The sequence below is a fragment of the Euprymna scolopes genome, chromosome 43, assembly GCF_053919585.1.
Source record: "Euprymna scolopes isolate OS-2025 chromosome 43, ASM5391958v1, whole genome shotgun sequence".
Classification (NCBI taxonomy): domain Eukaryota; kingdom Metazoa; phylum Mollusca; class Cephalopoda; order Sepiida; family Sepiolidae; genus Euprymna; species Euprymna scolopes.
Genome location: NC_136524.1, coordinates 36,340,576 through 36,365,380, shown reverse-complemented (window position 1 = coordinate 36,365,380; position 24,805 = coordinate 36,340,576). Strand labels below are relative to the sequence as shown.

Here is a 24,805-nt window from a genome sequence, read left to right as displayed (position 1 = left end):
ATCAACACACACAAGAAACAGGGGTACCACAGGGTAGCGTACTATCTGCCACCCTTTTTCTAATTAAAATCAACAGTATAATCGAAAATGTTAACATGGGATTCGAAAAAACACTATTTGTTGATGACTTTTCAATAACTTACTCATCACCAAATATGCCAACTATTGAAAGACAAATGCAACATTGCCTTAACAAAATAGACCTTTGGGTTAACCAAAATGGATTTAAAATGTCCAAAAGCAAAACCACATGTATCCACTTTTGTAGGAAACGAAAATACCACCTTGACCCACAGCTCAAACTAGATGGACAACCAATACCAGTAGTACAACACACCAAATTTCTAGGGATCATTTTAGACAACAAACTAAACTTCAAGGAGCACATTAACAAATTAAAACAAAAATGCTTAAAAGCAATAAATATCTTAAAAATAGTATCAAAACTAGATTGGGGAGCAGATCAAGCTACAATGCTCAAAATATATCGCTCACATATCAGATCCAAACTGGATTATGGTTGTGCCATATACAGCTCTACTTACAAATCCTACAAAAACAAACTACTAACAATACAGAATCAAAGTTTAAGACTCAGCCTGGGAGCCTACCGAACTTCTCCAATGGAAAGCCTTCATGTAGAAGCCCAAGAACTACCCCTGCACTTAAGATGGAAAAAACTAGCGTTACAATACGCAACAAAACTACAAACCAACCCCGAAAACCCAACATACAAAACTACCTTCAACTTACAATGTACAAACTCTTATTCAAGGAAACCAAAAAGTATACCCTCCTTTGGACACAGAATTAAAGAAATAATACATCAAATCAATGAAAACCCCGACAATATAATTACTCAGAAAACAAACGACAGACCCCCATGGACATTACACAAACCAGAAACCGACATAACACTTACTACTTACAAGAAAAACATTACAAATAATATAACAAACAGAAGCAACTTTGGAGAACTAAGAGAAAAATATGCAGAATACATAGAAATATACACCGATGGGTCTAAAACTATAAACGGAACAAGCGCAGCATGCACAGATGGACAAAATCAATATCAAATAAGACTGCCCAACGAGGCTTCAATATATACAGCCGAACTGCAGGCCATCAAAATAGCTCTCAAACACATCAAAGACATCAACGAACAAAAAGCCATAATATATACAGACTCCCTATCCTGTATCATGGCCCTTGAAGTAAAATCTAAACATCCTTTTATCACAGAAATTATACAAGAATACAATGAAATAACCGAAAAAAACAATAAAAAAATTATAATAGCCTGGATACCAAGTCATGTCGGCATCCCAGGAAATGAAAAAGCAGACAAACTGGCTAAAGAAGCCACAAACCACCAAATGGAAAAAATTAAAATACCACACACAGACCTAAAAAGAAAAATCAACGAATATATAGAAAACATGTGGCAAGAGGAATGGAACAAATGCACTGCAAACAAATTGCATGAACATCAACCAATAATTAAAAACGAAAAACAAAAATTTTTAAAGGAAGAAGAGAAGAAATTGTACTAAACCGAATAAGAATCGGACATACAAAATTAACTCATTCCTACCTAATCAAAGCGGAGGAAACACCAAATTGCACACTCTGCAATCAACAACTAACAATTAAACATCTACTGACAGAATGTAGAAAACACAAACACACTCAGAAGAAATATTTTAAAACAACAAACATTAGAAAAGTGTTCCAGGAAGTGGAACCCCAACAAATCATAAACTATTTAAAAGAAACAAATGTATTCAAACTCCTATAAAGCAAACAAGTAAAATTCAGTTTAGAAAAACAAATCTCTTACAACTAAAACAATTTTTCAGAAAACCTAAAACATCTTGCTTCAAAAGATAAACTTTTTCAAGAAACTTAAAAAATTTTTACAAGAAACTGAAAATCTATTATACCAACAAAACTTTTTTGGCATTAAATGACTCTTAGAGGTTGAAATGCCGTTAAACAAATACACTCACTCACTCACTCACAGCAGACATCCTCACTGTGATCTCTGAACGTATATACCATTCACTGGACAAAGCGGGGGAAGGCAGAGCGGTAGCTCTAGATATATCTAAGGCTTTTGACAGGGTATGGCATGAGGGTCTCCTCAGTAAAATCAGATCATACGGTATCACTGGTAGAATACTTAACATAATTAAATCCTTCTTAGATAAGAGAAAAATCCAGGTAGTCCTCGACGGTCGCACATCTAAACAATATAATATAAATGCGGGAGTGCCCCAGGGTTCTATCCTTGGACCTCTATTGTTCCTGATATTCATAAATGACCTCCCCGACAACATTGCCTCTGAGATGGGTATATATGCTGATGACACTACACTCTATGGCAGACACGACAGGAAGACGAATGAACACATTTCTAAAGAAATGGCAGAAACACTAGAGGAAGACCTCCAATCTGTAGTGGAATGGGGACAAAAGTGGTTGGTCGCGTTCAATGCTAGTTTCATTCAATAATTACAAGAAACCCTCTCTACCACCCATAGCAATGGCCAACGACTCTTTATCTGAGAGTCCATCTTTCAAACTCCTTGGCCTAACGTTCACAGGAAACATGAGTTGGAACAATTACATTGAAGGCATTGCCAGGGCCGCTGCAAGAAAGGTAGGCTCTCTCTACCGTGCTAGAAAACTACTAACACCCGAAAGTATCCTGTACCTCTATAAGGCCACCATTCACCCATGTATGGAGTATTGCTGCCACATCTGGGCTGGTGCATCTGCTACTAGTCTCTCGCTCCTTGACAAGGTTCAAAAGAGAGTCGCAAACCTGATAGGCCCTGAACTGTCATCTAAGCTTCAGCCTCTGTCCCATCGACGAAATGTTGCATCCCTCTGCCTTTTCTACAAGTATTTTAGTGGTGAATGCTCTGACGAACTGCAATCACTTGTGCCCCCACGACGCGAGCACCCTCGACAAACCCGACAGGCTACTAGATCCCACCCCCACACTGTAGAGATCCCTAGATGTAAAAGATCTTTTTACTCCAATAGTTTCTTCCCCAGAACCGCAAGACTCTGGAATTCCATTCCAGGTCCCTGCTTCCCCAACAGTACTGACGTGCAGAAGTTCAAGTGTAACGTGAACCGACACCTTGCTGCCCAAATCCCTACATAGTACCCCAGTAGTTGTTGCCCCTGATAGTAGCCCCTACACCAAAGTGGCAATTTGCCTTGTTTGGGGTGAAAATGTAATAAAAAAAAAAAAAAAAAAAAAATGTTTTATGCTAGACATGCAGAGGAAGAAAAGTTAGACTTAATTGCTTTCTTCCATCTCCTAAACACTTGAAATGGTTTTGTCTGACAGTATTTTTTTTCTGCCAGGATATATATAAATACACATTGTTCTTCAGTATAGAGTGTAGGATTATTAAGTTTATAACCATCACAGATTTTAATGCATTATTTTTTATTTATTTAAACAAAATTGCACACTGAGTAATTGAACTGGTAATATCTCCCCTCTTTTGGAAATAGAGTACGATTATGAATATCTCCACTATCAAATAATCTTTAAACACTGCAAAATTTATTTCATGTATGTAAACCAAAGAGGGGAGATATAACATATGAGAAATATTTGGAATCAAGTTTCCTCTTGATATTATTTCAGATCATTTGAAACCATAGCAGCAAGTTTTAGTCTCCCCTCCATCAAGGCCAGAGGTTTTGGGGAAATATCAGATATTTTGTAATTCACATGCAAAACTAGAAAAATAAATGACTATGATTGAAACATTTTATGGCTGTAAAAAAATTGCCAAAAATAGGCTTTGGATGATGAATGATCCCCTTAATGTGCGATCTAAAGGACAAATGTCACATAACCCACTACACAATTCAGCTCATTACCTTTTCAACAAGCCTTCATTTGTTAAATTCTCATCAATATTTGCTCAGGTTTGAAACTGATAAAATTGCCAAAAAGGTGATATATATATATATATATATATATATATATATATATATATATATATATATATATATGGATATATCTATACTGGTAGTCAAATTGAATATTGAAATGCTCATATCTTTGGTTCTATTGGACGAAACTACATGAAAATTTGCAGGCTTTTTTTGAAGATTATAATACTATTCTATGGTTAAAATTTTTATGACAATTAGTGAAAAAAGTACCTATATTTTCAAACCAATAAAGTATGCCCAAATTTGCCTATATTTGTATATATAATGTCCTACAGGTCAGCTTTGCTGCTTGAATTGTCTCCCAGTTTTGCTGCTTGAATTGTCTCCCATGTGGCCTTGCCAGGCCACTTAGATATATAATGATTTCATATTGTAGGTAATGTCAAATAATGCGTGTTCTCCATACTGCAAGTTTTGTATCAGTGTTTATACCATTTTGTATTTTTTGTGACTGGATGAAAATATATATATATATATATATATATATATATATTTACGGGCACCGCTCTCGTGGGTCAATCGGTAGAACTGCTGACTGTCAACGCGATGGTTCTAGGTTCAATCCTTGGCTTGGGAGAGGTGCTAGTCTAGCAGCACTGATGAGTTATGATACAGCGAAACAGAACTGTGTGTCGATGACTACAAATATATATATATATATATATATATATATATATATATATATATATATATATACATATATATATATGCACGTTTCATTAAATAGCACAGGTAACACTTGCTTGTTTTTCTTGTAATCCTCCTTTTCTCTTTGTCGGACCATTTTCCGAACATTTTTTTCGAGTGAGAAAAGAAATTTCCCATAATCGCGAACGTTTTCGACCTCCATTGGTCATCCTCGGGCGAATAGTAAAAAATAAAAAATGAAATTGAAAAAAATTTAATTGTCTTTTCATTTCATCTCGCTACTTTCATTTTTCAATTTCATTTTTTATTTGTTACTACTCGCTTGAGGATGACCAATGGAGGTCGAAAACGTTCGCGATTATGGGAAATTTCTTTTTTCACTCGGAAAAAACGTTCGGAAAATGGTCTGACAAAGAGAAAAGGAGGATTACAAGAAAAAGAAGCAAGAGTTATCTGTGCTATTTAATGAAACGTGCATAAAAGAAAAAATGCTGCCTAAATATACAGTGTGTGTATATATATATATATATATATATATATATATATATATATATCTATATATATTAGGTGCCTTCAATAAGTTTCCAGACTCTTTTGTACAGGTAAAATTTTGTACAAGAACTGATATTTCATTTAACAGCTTTTAACATCGGGTTAACAGTTTCCTCGACATTTTGGTATAGTGGTCTTAGATATCTACTTGACTTCATCCATTCTAACTGATCATCTGTACTAAAAAAAAAATTTATTTTTATGTTATTTTAGGAAATTGATTTTAATATTTTACTTTTATTTACTTATTTATTTTAATATTAGATTGGTTTGGATTACCAAAACCCATACTTGAGTCCTTTCAAAGAATTCCAAAGGTTTAAAACACATCCAAGTGTTGCTCCTATCTTCAAAGGAGGGAACAGAATTGCATATGGTGCAAGAGCATTAAATGAAGGTGGACTACAAGTAAGTTTTTTTTGTTTGATATTATTTTCAGTAGAATCCTAAAAAAAAATGTTGTTCATATTATATAAAAGAAACTTTGTGTGTGAGTTCGTTTCCTATGAACTCCTAAATGGCTGGGCGATTTTTTTTTTTTTTTTTTTTTTTTTAAATTTCACACAAATGTACTTTGTCTCTGGCAGTGTTTTTATAATAGTTTTTGTATTGGAATGTCTTTGATAAGTATTGATAATTGAGAAATCTGATGAAAGGAGGAACAGACAATTTTAACTAAAGTTAACACCTTATACAGCCTAACATCACGAATTCATGTGAGAAGTTTTATCACTCCACAAGCACATATAAAATCAACAGGAGACTCTTTGATAGGATGGGTGCATTCGAAATGAATGTTTCTGTTTAGAGCACAACTGAACCATGATACTTAATATTTGCATTATAAACTTTAATTCAAGCTGTTGTATTAAAATAACTTTATAAAATCCACAGTAGATTTTCTAAAGTGCAATCTAAACTACAATGTATTGTGGACTAAGTAACTGCAGGGAGGATTAAAAATGGGCGATTTTTACCAACTGCTCCCTAGAAAAAAAATAAAAACAAACCTAAAAAAAAAAAGTTACAGTCTTAAAAGAATTACAATAAAAAGAAATGAACAAACAATAAACACAAACACACACAGCCTTCAATACTTCCACTCCACCAATTGAAATCAACATTTGATATATTAACATTGAAGTAGAAACATATATCCCCAGACCACTTTGTTACCTAAACTGCCAAAAGTTCAGCCACTACAAGGAATTACTGCACCAGGAAAACAGTATGCCCAAAATATAGCAGTAATGAACACCAGGAAACAGAATGCCAAGGAAACATAAAATTCCTAAACTGTAGTGAGAACCATCCAGCATACTCATCTCTCTGCCAAAACTGGATCAAAGAAAAAAGAATAAATGAACAAAAATATACAAAAAATATAAGTTTTACTGAAGCCAGAGAGATCATTGAATCAGCCTCCACAACAGAACCAGTTAGATTGTACATGGGTGCAACCAAAAACCAAACAAAAACAGAACTAAAGAAAATCACAACCCTAATAAAGACACCTCCAAGAACTAGTTGAGACATTGATGGCAACTACCATCAACTCATGCTGTACTTGAAAATAACTCCCAAACAACCGAAAGTAAAATCCCACCAGACCTTAAAAACCGAACACAACTTTCAAATAAAAAAAAAAAAACTAAGAAACTAACAACATCCCAAAACTAAGTGAACAAACGCCTAGTACACACCGGCAAGGGGAAAAATACATTTGTTAGCTTAAGTTTTCTTTTCCAACAAACTGTAATCTTACAAGATATATGCTCCATAAGGTCTGAGATTGATTTATGTTTGAGAAAGATTCCATTATAATTAACCATAATTTATTCCATTTTAATTAACCATAATTTATGATAATTAGAGAAACAAGTCACCCATCTCTCACTTAGTTATCTATTTTTTTTTCGCCTTCTCTTATTATGTGTTAGTTTATGATTTTTAATGTCTCTCAGTATTTCAGAAATTTCGACTAATTTATATATATATATATATATATATATATACAGGGTGGCCACAAAGTCTGGCTACATAATGTAGCCAGACTTTGTGGACACCCTATATATATATATATATATATATATATATATATATATAATTTTTAGACTGTGAGAAAGAATATATAATTATCTTAACAGCCAGACAACAGCGTAGTTCACAAGAGCCATTAAAAACAACAAACTGGAAATCCAAGACTCGAGTTTCGCCCTAAGGCTCTCATCACGACAAGCTTACCTAACCAGCAATAAACAATATAGGTTTATTCCACTGTTGGATTTTTGTTGCGGTTTACTTGATCTGTGATAAATAGTAAACCGTTCTTGTTTATGACGCGTTTGCTCAGTTAGTAGAGTGCTTACCTCACATGCAAGAGACTCGGGTTTCGAATCCTGAGTTCGAATGTGTCTAACTGATGAGCACAAATGAGGGCGAAACTGGAGTCTTGGGCTCCTGGTTTGTTGGTTTTCATGGCTCTTGTGAAGTGTGACATTGTCTGGCTGTGGAAATAATTATATATATATATATTATATATACACACAGGGTGTCCACAAGGTCTGACTACATTATGTAGCCAGACTTTGTGGCCACCCTGTATATATATAAACACTGAACTGGACGATACAACCTCTATTTTAGACAGCTAGAGACTGCACCAAACACCAAGAAGAAGAAAAAAATGGATTGTCTTAACATTCTTGATGAGGGCTTTGGTATAAGTTGAAAATAAGAAATTTTAAATTAAATATTTATTTAAAAAAATGAAAATATTGCACTTGTCTGATCTTTTTAACTGTCATTTTTGGAGTTTCATTTCTACCATGCTTCTTAACAGTGCATTTCTATTAATCTTTATATATATATATATATATATATTGTTATTTTTTTTATTATTTTTTATTCTCACACATAAAAAGGCATATCACAACTTGGACGTAAGGGGCTATTATTTGGGACCATGCCTAGGAAAGATTAACAAGATGTTGGTTTACATTACATTTAAACTTCTGCATATCAGTACAGTCAGGGAAGCAGATAGCAAGAAGTGAATTCCAAAGTCTAGCTGTTTGAGGGAAGAAACTATTAGGGTAGAAAGCTTTCTGGCATTTAGGGACCTCAACAGTGAAGGAGTGAGATTTTGTTGCTAATCGGGTTTGTCGGGGATATGTATGTCGAGGGGGCACAGGTGCAACAAGTTCATCAGAACACATTCCATTAAAATATTTGTAAAACAGGCACAGAGATGCAACATTGCGGTGATGCGGCAGGGGTTGAAGCTTAGTTGACAAAGTGGACCAATTAGATTGAAAACTCTTTTTTGAACACTATCTGAGAGACTAGTAATAGATGCACCAGCCCAGATGTGGCAAGATTACTCCATGCATGGGTGAATGGTAGTCTTGTAGAGGTACAGGATACTCTCAGATATGAGTACTCTTCTAGCTTGAATAGAGGGACCCATCTTCTTTACAGCAACCTTTGCAATGTCCTCTATGTATTTGTTCCAGTTCATATTGCCCGCAAATGTTAAGCCGAGAAATTTGAAGGAAAAATTCTCAGGTAGGGTGTTATTTGTCATGGATATCGATAATTGATGAGGCATCTTGTAATTGTTAAAGAAAAGCTTAGTCTTGCTAGCATTAAATGTTACCATCCATTTGCACCCCTTTCCACTATGGTGTGAAAGTCATTTTCTAATGATTCTGCCATTGTCTTAGATTTATGTACATCAGTTCTTCCCTCATGTTATGGAGCATTGTATTATCAACAAATATACCCATCTCGAACACAATGTTATCAGGGAGCTTGTTTATGAATATCAGGAATAATAGTGATCCAAGGATTGACCCCTGAAGCACTCCTGCATTAATGTTATGCTGGTTAGATGTACATCCATCAATGACAACCTGGATGGTATATTTAGTATACGTCCAGTTATACCATACGATTTAATTTTCATTAGCAGCCCTTTGTGCCAGATTTTATCAAAGGCGTTGGATATATCAAGAGCTACAACTCTGGCTTCGCCCGCTTTATCCAGTGCAAAGATGAATTAAAATATCTGTATTGCCTAAATCCGTACTGTTTATCAGAGAGATTTGCTTTTGCGAGATGGTGAACTAGTGAAGAGGAATAGGAGACATAGGGCAATAATTGAGAGGGTTAGTCCTTCCATCAGAATTCTTGTACACTGATACCAGAGTGGCCATCTTCCGGCTATTAGGGAAGCAAAATTCAGCCAGGCATTTATTGTAAAGCTTGGAAAGTTCAGGGGCTAACTCAACTGAGCATTTCTTAATTAGTATAGCAGTGATGAGATCAAACCTTGGAGGTGTGTAAGTTTTTTATGATATCACACGCCTGTGGAATTGTCTTCCGTTTTCCTGCTTTCCGGCTGACTACAGTATGGTTGTGTTCAAGTCTAACGTAAATAAGTTCTTGATGAGCCGTTCCATATAAGTTATCAAATTTACCGAATTTTCATTACTATCGATTACTATATTGTTCAGTTTCTACTGTACACTCTTTAACCCTTATCCTTGAGTGGCCTCTTGGCCTTGATAATGTGGTGATGCCTGTGTAAAAAAAAATATATATTGCGGACAATAGAAGGGATGATTTTTACATCCTCTATTGTGGCTTTCAGTCCACATAGAAAAATTTGGGAGGGAGTTGTTTGTTGGCTCTAAGGTGGGGTTGGAGGAGAATCGCCAGGCAAGCAGTTCTTCCTTCTCGGTTGTCATGCATGCAACGTTCAGGTTGTTGGATAGTGGGGAAAGTACTGATTGCCCTTTATTTACTACACTATTTTCCAAAAGTCACGAATTCCTACCTTTTGCAATTCTATGGTTATTTCAGCATTCTTTCTTTTGGGTTTCACAATTTCTAGCATCTATGAATTTTTGCCTATTTGTATTTGACTTTTGACGTACAAACCGGTGGAATGCATGCTATCTTTGTGCAATGGCAGCTGCACAATCTATAGTGAACCATGGGGCTTGCTATAATACTTTCATGTGGGAACATGTGCTTCATTGTCTGCTTTGCACCATTCAGCTGTCTCCTTCAGCAGGAAAAGAGAAGATATTGGTCCATGGGGCATCTCTAATGGTTTCCCAGTCAACCCTTTTGTAGTACCTTGTTGTTTTGAGCAATGGCTCCTCACGTTGGGCTTGAGGTTTAAGTGTGATGTCAACTGATACCACTAGGTGGTCTGTGTTTCTGTTACATATTTTAGAATTAAAATTGATTGTGAAATTGCTGCGTAAAAATGATGAAAAAACAAAGGGAAACGTTTAACAATTTTATTCAAGAGATTTAGACAGATGAGCCTCTGGATGCGTAATGATCAAAACTGTCTTGTTTTATCTCTCGAGTGTCTTGGTTGACTGACCCGCCCCCCCCCTCACAAGGGGGATAACTCTTTTGTCAGTCTAAGGGCAATAACCCTTTCTTTTTTTGCTCGTTAAGCGAACCCTAACATCTCCCCTTTAAGTATTTAGCTGTAGGGTTTTTCAACCTTCTCATTTACATTTGTTTGTATGGGAGATGATGGAGATGGCAGTTCAAATGTATCCATTAACAGATCGAATGAAATGTTTGGCATGCTTTATTCATCTATATATATATAAAAGCGAAAATGTATGTATGTATGTTCGCTTTTTGTGTATGTCTGTAAAAGGCTTTTTTCCGAGGAGTAGTCGGTCGGCTCACAACTTCTTAAAACTTTTTATATCACGTGTAAATGATAATATCTACGAGTTAACAATGGAGGTCGCCTGTCTATTTAATTTGCTCGACTTTGGAAAAATAAATATTCAACATTTTTCGCTCGCGCATGTGGATTAAGCTTTTTTCATATAATAAAAGCGACACTCATTTTTCCGGTCGCGATCGCCGGAAATGTCCGAAAGCAATCAGCTTTGATCAATGTGAAAATATTTTCCTTATATCAGACAATTGCTATTCAATTTGGACCCCCCCCCCCAATATATTGGGAAAATAAAAATTAAAAAAGTGTTCCTGCAGTAAATGAAATACTATCCCGTAGTCAAAATTGACCTCATTAAGTCATTAAAACGTGCACCTGCCAATTCTAAATAGTTAAATAAATTCAAACGTGTTTCCATTAATACTTCGCGGTGGCCCAATTGTTAACGTCGCATGCTTTGTTTTTCACACTTTAATTTCCAACTTTGCCTCAAGGGTTCGGATTCGATCCTCATACTTACCTACCAAAACTTTTTTTTTTATTCCCCCCCCCCCCATAATAAATGACATGCATACAATATATACATGACCATGTTGTTCCGTTATTCATTGCCTGGTATTTCGTCAACCATGAATCTTATAAGAACATTCCACGACGGAATTGCTGTCCAGAATTGGGTAAAGTGCCACTTGGTCATAATCATTCTATGGCCGGTATACACACACCATTTTTTTTTTTTATTCTACGATGCGTCTCGGGGATAAATTTTCTTTTGGGATTTTTCAACAGGGAGACGTAACATCACAAGGTATAGGGTAAGCTTTTTAATCAGTTTTTGGCAGAAAATGTGGCTGCCAAGGGGTCAAAGTTCAAAAGATTTAACCTTTGCGGTCTCTAACAAACTATTCAGCCAATTTTGGGTCTAAACATTTGAAATTTTTACATAAAGAGTATTTAGACATGCAGCAAGCTTTTTAATCAGTTTTGGGGCAAAAATTTGGATTCCAAGTTGAAAGAGTTGACCTTTGCAGACTCTATCAAACTCCTCCACCAATTTTGGGTCTAAACACTTGAAATTTTGGATGTAGGTTACCTGGACATGAGTCAAACTTTTTTAATATATATATATATATGCACATAAAGTTATGAACAGTACATAGGGACCATGCAAAGCCAGGCTGAACTGCTATTCGAATATTGGCTGAAGAGAACTTGATAGGGATACCTTAAACAGGCCTTATTATCGGGCTTGAAACCGACGGTACCAATGATCTGTCTCAACTAACAACTTTCTGTACACAAAATATAAATACGCTCTTAAAATTTGGATTTTCCTTTTAATTGAGCACTCTGCTGGAATTCTTTTTCCAAAAAAAACTAATCATATATATATATATATATATATATATATATATATTTTTTTTTTTTTCCTTTATCTAGAGTCTTCCTAAATTAACATTTCCTGGAGGCTGTCTTATTGGCTGCAGTCCAGGTTTCATGAACGTGCCAAAGATTAAGGGTAGTCATAATGCTATGAAGACTGGAATGTTAGCAGCAGAAACTGTCTTTGAAATGATTGCTGAAAACCCAGATGATATTGCAGGTAATATTCTTTTTTTTCTTTTGTGGTGGTGGGTTCATTTCAATTTTATCTAAATACAAAAATTGATTTAATTTAAAATAAAATAAATCAAATTAGGCATGAAAGACTAAAGAAAATTCTATTTCCAAGTTAGGCATGAAAGACTAAAGAAAATTCTATTTCCAAGTTAGGCATGATGGACTAAAGAAAATTCTATTTCCAAGTTAGGCATGAAAGACTAAAGAAAATTCTATTTCCAAGTTAGGCATGAAAGACTAAAGAAAATTCTATTTCCAAGTTAGGCATGATGGACTAAAGGAAATGCTAATTCCAAGTTAGGCATGATGGACTAAAGGAAATGCTAATTCCAAGTTAGGCATGAAAGACTAAAGGAAATGCTAATTCCAAGTTAGGCATGATGGACTAAAGGAAATGCTAATTCCAAGTTAGGCATGATGGACTAAAGGAAATGCTAATTCCAACGCATGACGGATCAAAGGGACTGCTATTTCAAAGGTAAGCATGACATACTAAAGGGGATGCTATTTCTAACTTGAGTGTGACAGACCAAAAGAAATGCTATTCCAAAGTTCTTATTTACTTGCCACCTAAATGTCGTCTATTAATGTGGGGAAAATCCAGCTCTTCAAAAATGGACGCTCTGGATTGGAACAAAAATAAAAATCGCCTTGCTTTGAAAGGACTTCTCTGTCACTGATAGAAGACAGAATAGACCAAGTGTAATATTAAAACATATACTACACTTTGTTACTAGCCAAAAGGCTCCTCCTTTAGGGGCACTGGCTTTCAACCTTGTGTAACATCTTCCTGCAGTCGGGAGGAAGTAGATAATATCATGAGAGGACATTTTCCTCATAAAATATTAAGATATTACAATTTCTTAAAATATCATAAATTAAAAACATTACATGAAAATTACAATATAAAAAAAAATGTTCTTTTTTTTTAAGGAGTTTCTGGAAAGTTCTAAATATAGAATATAAAAATATTCTTTTTCGAGAGCTTCTGGAATGTTCTAAGCTGTTGTGTTCCATTTGGAACGTTTCTGGAACCAAAGCTATAAATGAACGCTGATATTGGCATCTCTCCAGTTAGTTTCAGTCATTATGCCACTCTGGGTTTCAGATGCTGACTAAAGTAACTCCGGCCAATATTTCTTAGGATCCAAATCAGGTCAAAAGGAATCTTATAAAAATAATCAATTAGAAGCATCCTCAAAGAAGAACTGGACATTTGGTAATTATAAAGATTTTCTGTGATTCTGTCTGGCCAAAGAAATATTGTTATAAATTCTTAATTACTCTGTCTTTAAACGTAAACAAGACTGAAGTAAGAACTTGTTTATCTCCCTTAGATCATTTGTAAATATTTTTTTTTTCTTATAAAAATACTTATTTTTTCTTTAAATTCTGAGTTGTAGTTTTAATAACTCCTAGACTCAAACACATAACAATAACAAAACAAAAAAGCCAATTTAGGCATGGCAGGCGAAATAAAGTTTTTGTGTTTATTTAAAATTATGCTTACTTAAAAAAAAAAAAATTTTTAAATAAAGAAAAATCTTGATGAGGTGTACATACTCAATGCAGAACAAATATGTCATATTTCAAAAATCATTTAAATTGATCAAGTAGTTTTTTGTTTTATTATTAACTAAAAAAAAAAAAAAAAAATTATGATTTTTAGCAATTTTAACACTAAATGTATCCATTATTATAAGGCTGACCTTGATCTCTATATTTTTAATCGCATTGTCTCTCTCTTATTTATGCTGGATCAAAAGACCCGGTGGACCAAAGATCATACTTCTCACTTCGTCATAAATTTTTATTTTCTTAGTTAAATAAAAAAAAATGCTTAATCAATTTTCATGATTTTTTTCTGAATATGACATAATTTTCTAACGAGTACATACATCGCATAATTTTTCTGAATTTTTTTTTTTTAAATAAGTATAATGAATGGCTCTAGTCTTGGGGAGGCTCCATGTTTTGATAATCTTCTGAGCTTGACCTTTACTCCTGATCTGAATTGGAACATGTACATGAAATCTGTTGCCAAGGTTGCTTGAAAAATGGTGAGATTCTTTTATCAATTCAGTAGACATTTCACTGCTGATGCAATTCTCTACCTATATAAGAACCAGGTACATCTAAGGATGCAGTATCTGAGTAGGAACTGCTAGAAAGACCTTATCCAGCCTTGACAGAGTTCAAAATAGACTTTTTAGCCTAGTAGGGAATGCCCTTTTCTCTTCCCTGCAACCTCTTTCTCACAGAAGAGACATTGCGAGCCTGTCTCTGCTTTATCGTTATTTTCATGACAAGTGCTCATCTGAGCTCCAATCTATGGTCTTTCCCCCTCGCTAAACATTCACAAAAAAACACTCATCTAGCTAAAAACACTATCAATAATTTCCCCCACTCTTTATCTGTGCCTAAACCTAAACGTAGATTCCATGAACAAAGCTTCTTTCTTAGAACTGTACACCTGTGGCACTGTCTTCTGTTTGCCTGCTTTCCAGCTGACTACAATATGGTCGTCTTCAAGTCCAACATAAACAAGTTCTTGATGAGCTGTTCGCTTTAAGTAATCCAATTTACCAAATTTCCACTACTAATGATTACTATGATATTGTCCCATTGACTACTGTACACTCTTTAACCGTTATTCTCAAATGGCCTCTTGGCCTTGATAATTGTTGACGCCTCTGTAAAAAAAAAAAATTTTTTTTGAAAGTTAGGTTGAGACCAAAGGAAATGATATTTCAAAGAAAAATCTGAAGTTTTATCTATCAAAGCAAAAAGAATAGAAGCTTATAAATTTCCCAGAGGTTCTGATACTTATAAAACAATACAAATATTTTACTTTTTTTTTTTTTCTTCCTTCTATTTTTCTCCAGGGAAGGAACCTGTAAAATATGAAGAATACTTTAAGAAAAGTTGGGTCTATGAGGAGCTTAAAATCGTAAGAAATGTGCGGCCTTCTTTCCATACAAGACTTGGATTGTTTGGAGGACTTGCGTATACTGGACTGTTTTGTTGGATGCTCCGAGGAAAAGAACCCTGGACTTTGTCTCATGGAGGTATGCTTGAAATCATAGAAATCATTTTATTTTATTTTATTATTTTTTTTTAATAGAACAGAATCGATTTGATAGTATTGTAGAAGAGAAAGATGCTAACAAAATTGTTTGACGTTTATGCAATTTTGAGATGAGGATTGGTTATTCATATTATTTGGATTCTTTAGATCCGTGGCACAATGGTTGGAATACTTGGAAAAAGTCAATTGTACAAGTGATATTCTCCTGAAGGTTGAAGATTCAATTCTCAGTGTGGTCGACCGAAAAATACAATTACAACTTACTTAGGACCTCTATCCAGTTATGACTGATGGAACAAGAGCATGCTACTCCCCATAATATAAATAAAGGGTTCCATTTGAAATTGATACCAGAATTCAACAGAAACATTCCTGAGTTCGACAAGAGACACTTGAAGAAGGTCGGAGGTTACATCGGCCAAAACATTACGAAAATGACACTCCAGATGAGAACAGTAGTTTGAAAGAAAATTGTTTGAATTGGAATTTTCATAAGAATTGTGACCTTTTTTCGGTAGTCAATCTAGCAATATCCATCAACCATAAAATGCTTTTTAATAAGCAGATTTCAAGGTGGTTATACTAAAATAGTTATATTTTAAAAACCAAAACAACTTTAGTTCATAAAATACTATTTCTATTAATATTACCTAACAGAATAAATCTATTTTATATTTTTAAATCTGTGTATGGTTTTCCACTTGACGATACAGCAAAAAACCTATTTGAAATTAGACATACTTCTGAAAGCCACTTTGTAGTTCAACATAATCCTGAAAGCCCCTTTGAAATCCGGCATATGAGGTGGCGTCATTAGGTTTTCAGACTTTTTCGTACAGGTATTTAAAATTGTTGTAAACTCCTGAAAATTTAGTGTATAATTGCTATACATCTTATAAGACAACTGACCAATGTTTATAACTTCACGTCCAAATAAACAGCTACAGCAGGCATTGGAATACACCCTACTAAGGCCTGATTGTCACAGCTGGTGAATTTAAAAAACGCAATCTTGAAATGAGGACATATTAGAAGAACAATATGCAATAAAATTCTGTTTTAAACTTGGAAAAAATGCCACAGAAATGTATGGAATGCTTCAAACTGCTTTTGGACTAAAATTCAAGAAAGGCAGGGAGTCTATGATGAGAGATGTGGGAGCAGTAAGAATGTCAAAACACCAGAGTTGATTAGCCAAATAAAGAATTTCATGGATAAGGACCGTCGTGATTCTATAGAGATAATAAGTACACAGTTTGGTGTCAGTGTGGGAACTGTACACACAGTTATTCGTGAGGAACACGCTGATGCTGCAGATTTGCGTGAAGTTTGTCTCAAGGGTGTTCCGTCCTTGTTATAGACTATTAGACCAAGATAGGCATCAAGACAGTTCCTCACTCTCCCAATAGTCCAGACCTTGCTCGCTGTGACTTTTAGTTATTCCCTAAGCTCAAGGAAAAAATTAGAGGCTGTCGTTATGAGACAATTTAGGAAATAAGAGGCTGTGACGTGGGTTGTTGACACCCTCACACAAGAGGACTTCCATGGGGCCTTCCAGAAGTTGTTGGAACGGTACAACAAGTGCATTGCAGCTAGAGGAGATTACTTCGAAAGGGTATTAGAGTTTCATGTGTGTACTATTAATGGAAACTTATTTAACACATCTTGTACTTCTGAAAGCCTTTTTAGAATTCCAAACAGTTTTGAATGTCTCAAATTTATCTTCAGGATTCAATCTTTTTCAGTACAAACAAAAGTTGAAATTTTATTATCATTTCAGGCCCTGATTACAAAAAACTGAAACCAGCAGCAGAGTGTAAAATAATTGACTATCCAAAACCAGACGGGGAGATTTCTTTCGATCTGTTGTCTTCCGTAGCATTGACAGGAACCAATCATGACCATGACCAACCACCTCATCTGACTCTGATGGATGACAGTGTCCCCGTGAATCAAAATCTCCAAATATTTGCAGGCCCTGAGCAAAGATTTTGTCCTGCTGGTATGTAATTAAAAAAATCACATTATTTTTTATTCATTTATTTATTTATTTATTTTATTTTATTTTTTTTTTTTTTTTTTCACACCTTACAAAGCATATCGCCACTTGGGCGTAAGGGGCTATTATTTGGGACCATGTCTAGGAAAGATTAACAAGATATTTGTTAATGTTACATTTAAACTTCTGCATATCAGTACAGCCAGGGAAGCAGGCAGCAGGAAGGGAATTCCAAAGTCTAGCTGTTCGAGGGAAGAAACTATTAGAATAGAAAGCTTTCTGCCATTTAGGGACAACAACAGTGAAGGGGTGAGATTTTATTGCTAAGTGGGTTTGTCGGGGATATGTACTTGTTTCAGTTGTAGTGAAACAAGTTCATCAGAACACATTCCATTAAAATATTTGTAAAACAGGCACATTTAAATTGAGAATTTGAATAACTACTGCTGTGTAGGATGGTTTGAAAGTTGTGATTGCAAAAATTGACAATAATAGAGAAACAAGTAATACAGCAATACAAAATACGTCTTCGGTTCAATTTATTCACTTTCATTGGCACTCACATACACAAGTATCTTTTTAAAGTTAGGACCTGTTGACTTAGAATATATGCTACATTGATCGTTGAATATGATTAAATTTATGCTCATTTTTGCATTAAATATTAATCCTTATTAATTCCTAATTGTACATCTTACAGATACCATAATACTTAGTTTGCTGCATTTTGTCATAACAAAAGTCTATATAAAATTTCAGCTAGAACTCCGCAGTAGTTTCCAATAAAACTTTTAAAGTAAATATACTGTGCAACTATTCCCTATTAATCCCTATAATCCCTAACTGCGCATCAAACGAAAACTATAATACTTAGTTTGCTGCATCTTATCATAAGAGGTCTATACAAAATTTTAGCTAGTTCAGTAGTTTCCAAGAAAAGATGGACAGACAGACAGACTAAGAGAAATGTAATCTAATGTATAAACATAGTATCTTTTTAAAGTTAGGTCCCGTTGACTTAGAATATATGCGAAATTGATGGTTGAATATTGTTAAATTTGTGCTCATTTTTTGCAATAAATATTAATGCCTATTAATCTTTAACTGTGCATCAAATGAATACCATAATACTTAATTTGCTGCACCTTACCATAACAAAGTTTCATACAAAATTACAGTCAGATCGGCCCAGTAGTCTCTGAGAAAAAGTGTAATCGACAGACAGACATAGAGAAATATAATATAGACAGCTTGGATCCAGTACTTTCACTGATACTGTCACACATTTTAGACTGGGATCAAGGTGTAGCATCTGTTCTATTTTCGGCTGGCGAAGAGGAAATCCTTTTTGACTAGAGCAATTTTTTGTTTTTGTTCTAACCCAATATGTCCCTTTTCGGAGTGCTTGATATCCTTCACATTAGAAGCTGGACTTGTATCTAACTTTCTCCTTGTGGAGAGGCACATAAACAGGGACAATATATAAAATTATATTTAAAAATTTAATGTCGGATTTCAAAACAAAACAAAAGATTTGTTCTAAATAATTTAGTGCCCAAGGAGCAAATTTGGTTTGAAAAAAAAAATGATTTTTCAAAAATAATCTAGTGTTAAAGGAGCCAATTTAATTTTTTTTTAAATTTCAAAAATAATTTTTTTAATAATCTAGTGCCCAAGGCACAAATTTGGTTAAAAAATTTTTTCTTTTCAAAAATAATCTAGTTCCCAAGGAGCAAATTTGATTAAAAAAAAAAAAAATAGTGCTTGTTTATCAGTAGACTACATTTTAAAATTTGTCCCTACAGTCTGTGTTGATAATATCTGCTTATTTATAGCTACTGTTTTAATTTTCTAATCATTTTGTTTTTTTGGGGCATCCTACCAGATGCCAGACATTCACCCACTATTTCAGTCACTCCAAACAAAGATCTTTTTAAAATTCTAACTGTTATGTGAATGCAATTGTTTGCATTTTTCTTGCACTTGGTTCACCGGGTATATTTGACATGTAGTTTTTAAAATTCTTTTCCATAAATCCAGTTGCTCCTGTAATAACTGGAATGATAAAGGTCTTCGTAAGATTCCAGCTTCTTTTCATATTGTACATAAGGCCTTGGTATTCTGCTCTCTTCTCCCTCTCAGCTCTGAAGTCCAGCATCATTAGGGTTGCTTACTTCAATTAGGGTTGCTACTTTCTCCCTTTTGTTCCATATCACTATATAAGGCTTAACAGCTCTGTTTTCTAGGTACTACAGTTAAATATGTCCTTTTAAGTAAAAACAATATTACTTACATAATTATTATTTCAAAAATAACAATATATCCAAAAATTACAAAATTTGGTAAAGCAGATCATTTTTTTATACGTAAAGGTAATTCTTACGGAAAATTGTATTGTTTGCTTCATACTGAAACTGAGATTATGGCCAAACATCTCCCTTGTTTTTTCGAAGTTTAATAGTGGCCATCAATTTTTACCATAATATCTATGCATTTTTTCTTTTAACCTAATAGCAGATGTTCTACTTGATTAAATTTTGTAACAAATTGCTGTTTTTGAGATGACAAGTACGTATGTAATACTGTTTTTGCTTAAAAGAACATATTTATAAAAATTTCTGTTGTAGTTTAACTGTAAACACGCGGAAAACATTTTTGAAGGTAAATCTAAGCCAGTAAACGACCAAGTTCTCTCTGATTCTCTCTCCTCTGATCTTGAGAACGTGGTACAATGGGGAAAGGAGTGGCTGGTTACTTTTAATGCAACTAAAACCAAGCTTCTCTCTTTACATCATCAACATTCTGATCCACATCTGGCATCAATTGAAATGAATGGCTCTTGTCTTGAGGAGGCCTCAAGTTTTGACAAGCTTCTGGGCTTGACAATTACTCCTGATCTTAAATGGAACACGTACATCAAATCTGTTGCCAGGGCCGCTGGAAAAATGGTGGGATCTTTCTATCGATCCAGTAGATATCTCACTGCTGATGCAATTCTCTATCTATATAAGAGCCAGGTACGTCCAAGGATGGAATACTGTTGCCACATCTGGGCAGGAGCTGCTAGAAAGAACTTGTCCTGCCTTGATAGAGTTCAAAATAGACTTCGTAGCCTCGTAGGAGATGTCCTTTTCTCTTCCCTGCAACCTCTATCTCACAGAAGAGATGTTGCGAGCTTGTCTCTGATGTATCGTTATTTTCATGGAAAGTGTTCGACTGATCATGGTCCCCCCTCGCCAAACTTTCACAAGAAACACTCATCTAGCTGAAAACACTATCAATAATTCCCCCCACTCTTTATCTGTGCCTAAACCTAAACGTAGATTCCATGAACAAAGCTTCTTTCTTAGAACTGCACGCCTGTGGAATTGTCTTCCGTTTTCCTGCTTTCCGGCTGAGTACAATATGGTTGTCTTCAAGTCTAACGTAAATAAGTTCTTGATGAGCCGTTCCATATAGGTTAACAAGTTTACCGAATTTTCATTACTAATGATTACTATATTTTCCAATTTCTACTATACACTCTTTAACCCTTATCCTTGTGTGGCCTCTTGGCCTTGATAATGTGGTGATGCCTGTGTAAAAAAAAATTAAAAAAATAAATGAATAAAATAATTCCAAGAACAAAGTTAAAAACTTAAAGGGAAAAACTCAGAAAACAATATATAAAAAAAAATAAATAAAAGTAAATCAAATAAAATTAAACAAATAAAAATGATTCTCAACATTCTCAACTAACCAAAGGTTGACATGCTGGTTAAATAAAACAACAACCCAAACACAAAACAAACATCAACCTACATAACCAGTAAACGACCAAGTTCTCTCTGATTCTCTCTCCTCTGATCTTGAGCACGTGGTACAATAGAGGTGGACGTGGCATCACATGGCTTATAGAGAAAGAGAGTGAGAGAGGTAGGTCAGTTACTGGGAGGCTTTAGAGTGAATAGCACAGGAAGAGAATGACATAAGAATTGGTGATAAATTAAAAGCCTTAAATGTCTGTAGTTCAGAACATGCTCCACTGCTAACAGAAGAAAAGGCAATGCCAACATCTTCATAAATGGTTCTTTGGTTAAGGTCAGCTAACGTACTTCCTAACTTCCTGCTTCCGGTATGTATGTTACCGGAAGCGGTGACAAGGCAAATCAGTTACTTCCCTTGTTATTGCTCTTCAGTATTTCTATTGTGAAACGATTTATTGTAATAAAATATATGAAAAGAGCATTATTGAAATATATACAATTAAAATTATACAGATATAAACAACACAATTATTCTTTATATTTGCACTTTTAATAACAAAATTAAAAAAGTTTTTTTTTTTTTGAAATTTTATAAGAAATATGTTTATGAAATTATGAAAGTCTTTTTTTTTTTTTAATTTTAAAAATAAGATTCTATTTGAATTTATATAATAAATATGTTTCTGTAAGTATAATAATAAAATTATTGAAATCAAAATAACAAAATTTCAAGCATCATAAAAAACGTATCCAATGCATAATATTCCCGAAATAGATTTTAATGATTTTAAAGTGTTTTCAATAATTCTATAAAAAAATATATAAATGCAAATAAAAAACTTTTATTTTAAAAATAAAAAAAAAAAAAAACATATTTTTATAATTTCATAAACATGTATTTCTTATAAAATTTCAAATACAATAAAAACTTTTTAAAAATGTTGTTATTAAAAGTGTAAATAAAGACTAATAGTGTTATTTTTATCTTTTTTATAATTTTAATTTTTATCATATTTTTCAATAATGTTGTTTTTTTATTTTATTTCAATAAATCGCTTCACAATAGAAATAAAAGTGAAGGAACTGATTTGCCTTGTCACCGTTTTTGGTAGCAAACACACCGGAAGTTAGGAAGTACATTAGTTGACTATAACCGCTTGTGCATTATAATTTAATTTCAAATAAACACATTTTAGGTAAAAACACTATTATGTACTTATGTGTCAGTAAAAATTCCAAAAATTTACAAAAATTGATTGAGTATGAAAATAATTAATTACAAGTAAAATTAAAATTTTATTAAATTATACAATTTTATTATATTTCTTAATTTTGAAGAGTTCTTAAAATCTAGTAGAGGTAACTGCACTCTATGATTTTGTCAAAATAATTGTATTTTTTGAAAATGGATGTAAAAATGGCAGAACACTAAAATCTGTTTTCTTTTTTTAAATTGTTTTTTTTTGTTTGCTTGGCAAAAGAAAAGTTCTAACAGATCTTTTACTCAATCATTCTTAATTTTTGGAATTTTTATGTGTGTAATAGGGTTTGGTACTTGTACAGTTTAATCAAGACATTAAAAAATGAAAATATTGAAAAAAGGTTAAATTGTACATATCCGTTTTGGACTGAAGATCTCTGAAAAAAATTTTCACTTAATTTGATCAAGTAGTTTTATTTTTTTTTACAGTGGGAAAACGTTTTCATGAGAGTGCAATGAAGGTAGTCATCTTTAAACTTTTTAACATGCCACGGGGAGATAACTCAGTTTAAAGTGCCGACACTCCCTCCCCATCTTTAATACAAGCTTTTCTTCCTAAAAATCAAAACATGATGATCTTTTGCTCGATATCATAAATTGCTTTTTCGCTGTAAAAAAAACAAAAAAAAAAAAACTACTCTATCAAATTCAGTGAATTTTTTTGGGGGGGACTTCATTCCATAACAGATACATACAATATAACCCTTTTTTTTTTTTCTTCGATATTTTCATTTTTTAATGTCTTGATTAAACTGTATAAGTACCTAGTATTTTTACTTAAGCATTTTTTTAAATCAAATTATGGTACACGGTCACCAACATTTTTTGTTTTAATATTTTTAAATAATTTTTTGTAAGCCTTTAAAAAAATAACTTTGTGTAATTTTTTTAATGTTTTATCTTTTTTTTTTTTCCAGGTGTCTATGAATATGTTCCAGTTGAGGGAAAAGATGGAGATGATATGAGGCTTCAAATCAATGCACAAAACTGTATACATTGTAAAACATGTGATATAAAAGATCCAAGTCAGAATATCAATTGGGTGTGTCCGCAGGGTGGGGAAGGACCTGCCTATAACGGCATGTGATGACTGCTTAAAAATAGATTATTTAATTGACTAAAAATAAAGACTGAAATCAAGAATTTTAAGATGTACAGAAATATGTTTGAGGTGAAAAGCAGTGAAGCCAACAGCAGCAGAAGGAACAAAAAGAAAAACAGTGCAAAAAGGAATGAGCGAGGAAAAAAAAAAACGTTTTGCATCTGTTGTTGTGTTTTAGTTCTTATTTGAATTATGTCAACATCATATATATGTGTATATATATATTACTTATTTTTGTTTTACTTTTAAGACAGTTTTTAAAAAATCGATATATACATATATAGGAGCATGAAAATATACTTATGGCAAGTAAAGCTACACAGAAACATTTTTTTGCTTCATTGCTAAGAGAAACCAGCAAATAATGGAAATCATCTAGCAATTATCTCTCCCCCCCCCTTCCTCCTGGAAATGAAACAGAAACGTTTCCATGTAGCTTACTTGCCATAAATATATATTTCATGCTGCTACTAAATTCTACTCGGGTATTGAGCTCTGTTAAAGTAGATGCTGGAAAAAAAAAATATATATATATATATGTAATATATTATTTTGTTTTATGATATTATATATGTGTGTGTATATACATGAAATAATGATTATATATATATAGATATATATATATGCATATACACATATATTACAATTGTATTTTATTTCTTCGAATCAGTCATCCTGAGGGAGTATTGGAATAAAAATGAAACGTTGATAAATATATAAATAATTTTGTTTTTTTTTTGTTTTGTTTTTTTTAATTTCCCATAATGTTGGAATATTATTTCCATAATTTTCATCATCATATGCATATGTATTTTTTTTTTTTTTTTTGTTACAAGGGAGTCACCTCTTAACAGGGTTCAAAGGCCACTCAAGGATAATGGTTAATGAATGTAAGGTGGTATTGTAGTAATTGTTTATGGTGTGGATTGGGTAGAATTTGATTATTTAAGGGGACGGCTCAACAAGAACTTGTTTACATTGGACTTGAAGGCTACCATATTATCCAATATATCATATGATCATCCAGGAAGCAGGCCAGTGGAACAGTGTTCCACAGACAGGCAGTTCTAGGAAAGAAGT

General features: G+C 33.6%; 1 protein-coding gene across 1 annotated transcript in view; it reads left to right on the top strand.

Annotated features, from left to right (window-relative positions):
- The window catches only part of LOC145268289 (electron transfer flavoprotein-ubiquinone oxidoreductase, mitochondrial-like), a 162,109-nt gene extending 137,860 nt beyond the window's left edge, over positions 1–24,249 (top strand). The window contains exons 10-14 of the mRNA XM_080123696.1: positions 5,455–5,598; positions 12,350–12,512; positions 15,415–15,597; positions 17,398–17,619; positions 23,541–24,249. Coding sequence (XP_079979822.1) covers positions 5,455–5,598; positions 12,350–12,512; positions 15,415–15,597; positions 17,398–17,619; positions 23,541–23,710 — 882 coding nt within the window. The 3' untranslated portion in view covers positions 23,711–24,249. The remainder of the gene's footprint in view (positions 1–5,454; positions 5,599–12,349; positions 12,513–15,414; positions 15,598–17,397; positions 17,620–23,540) is intronic.
- Positions 24,250–24,805: the final 556 nt, after the last annotated feature.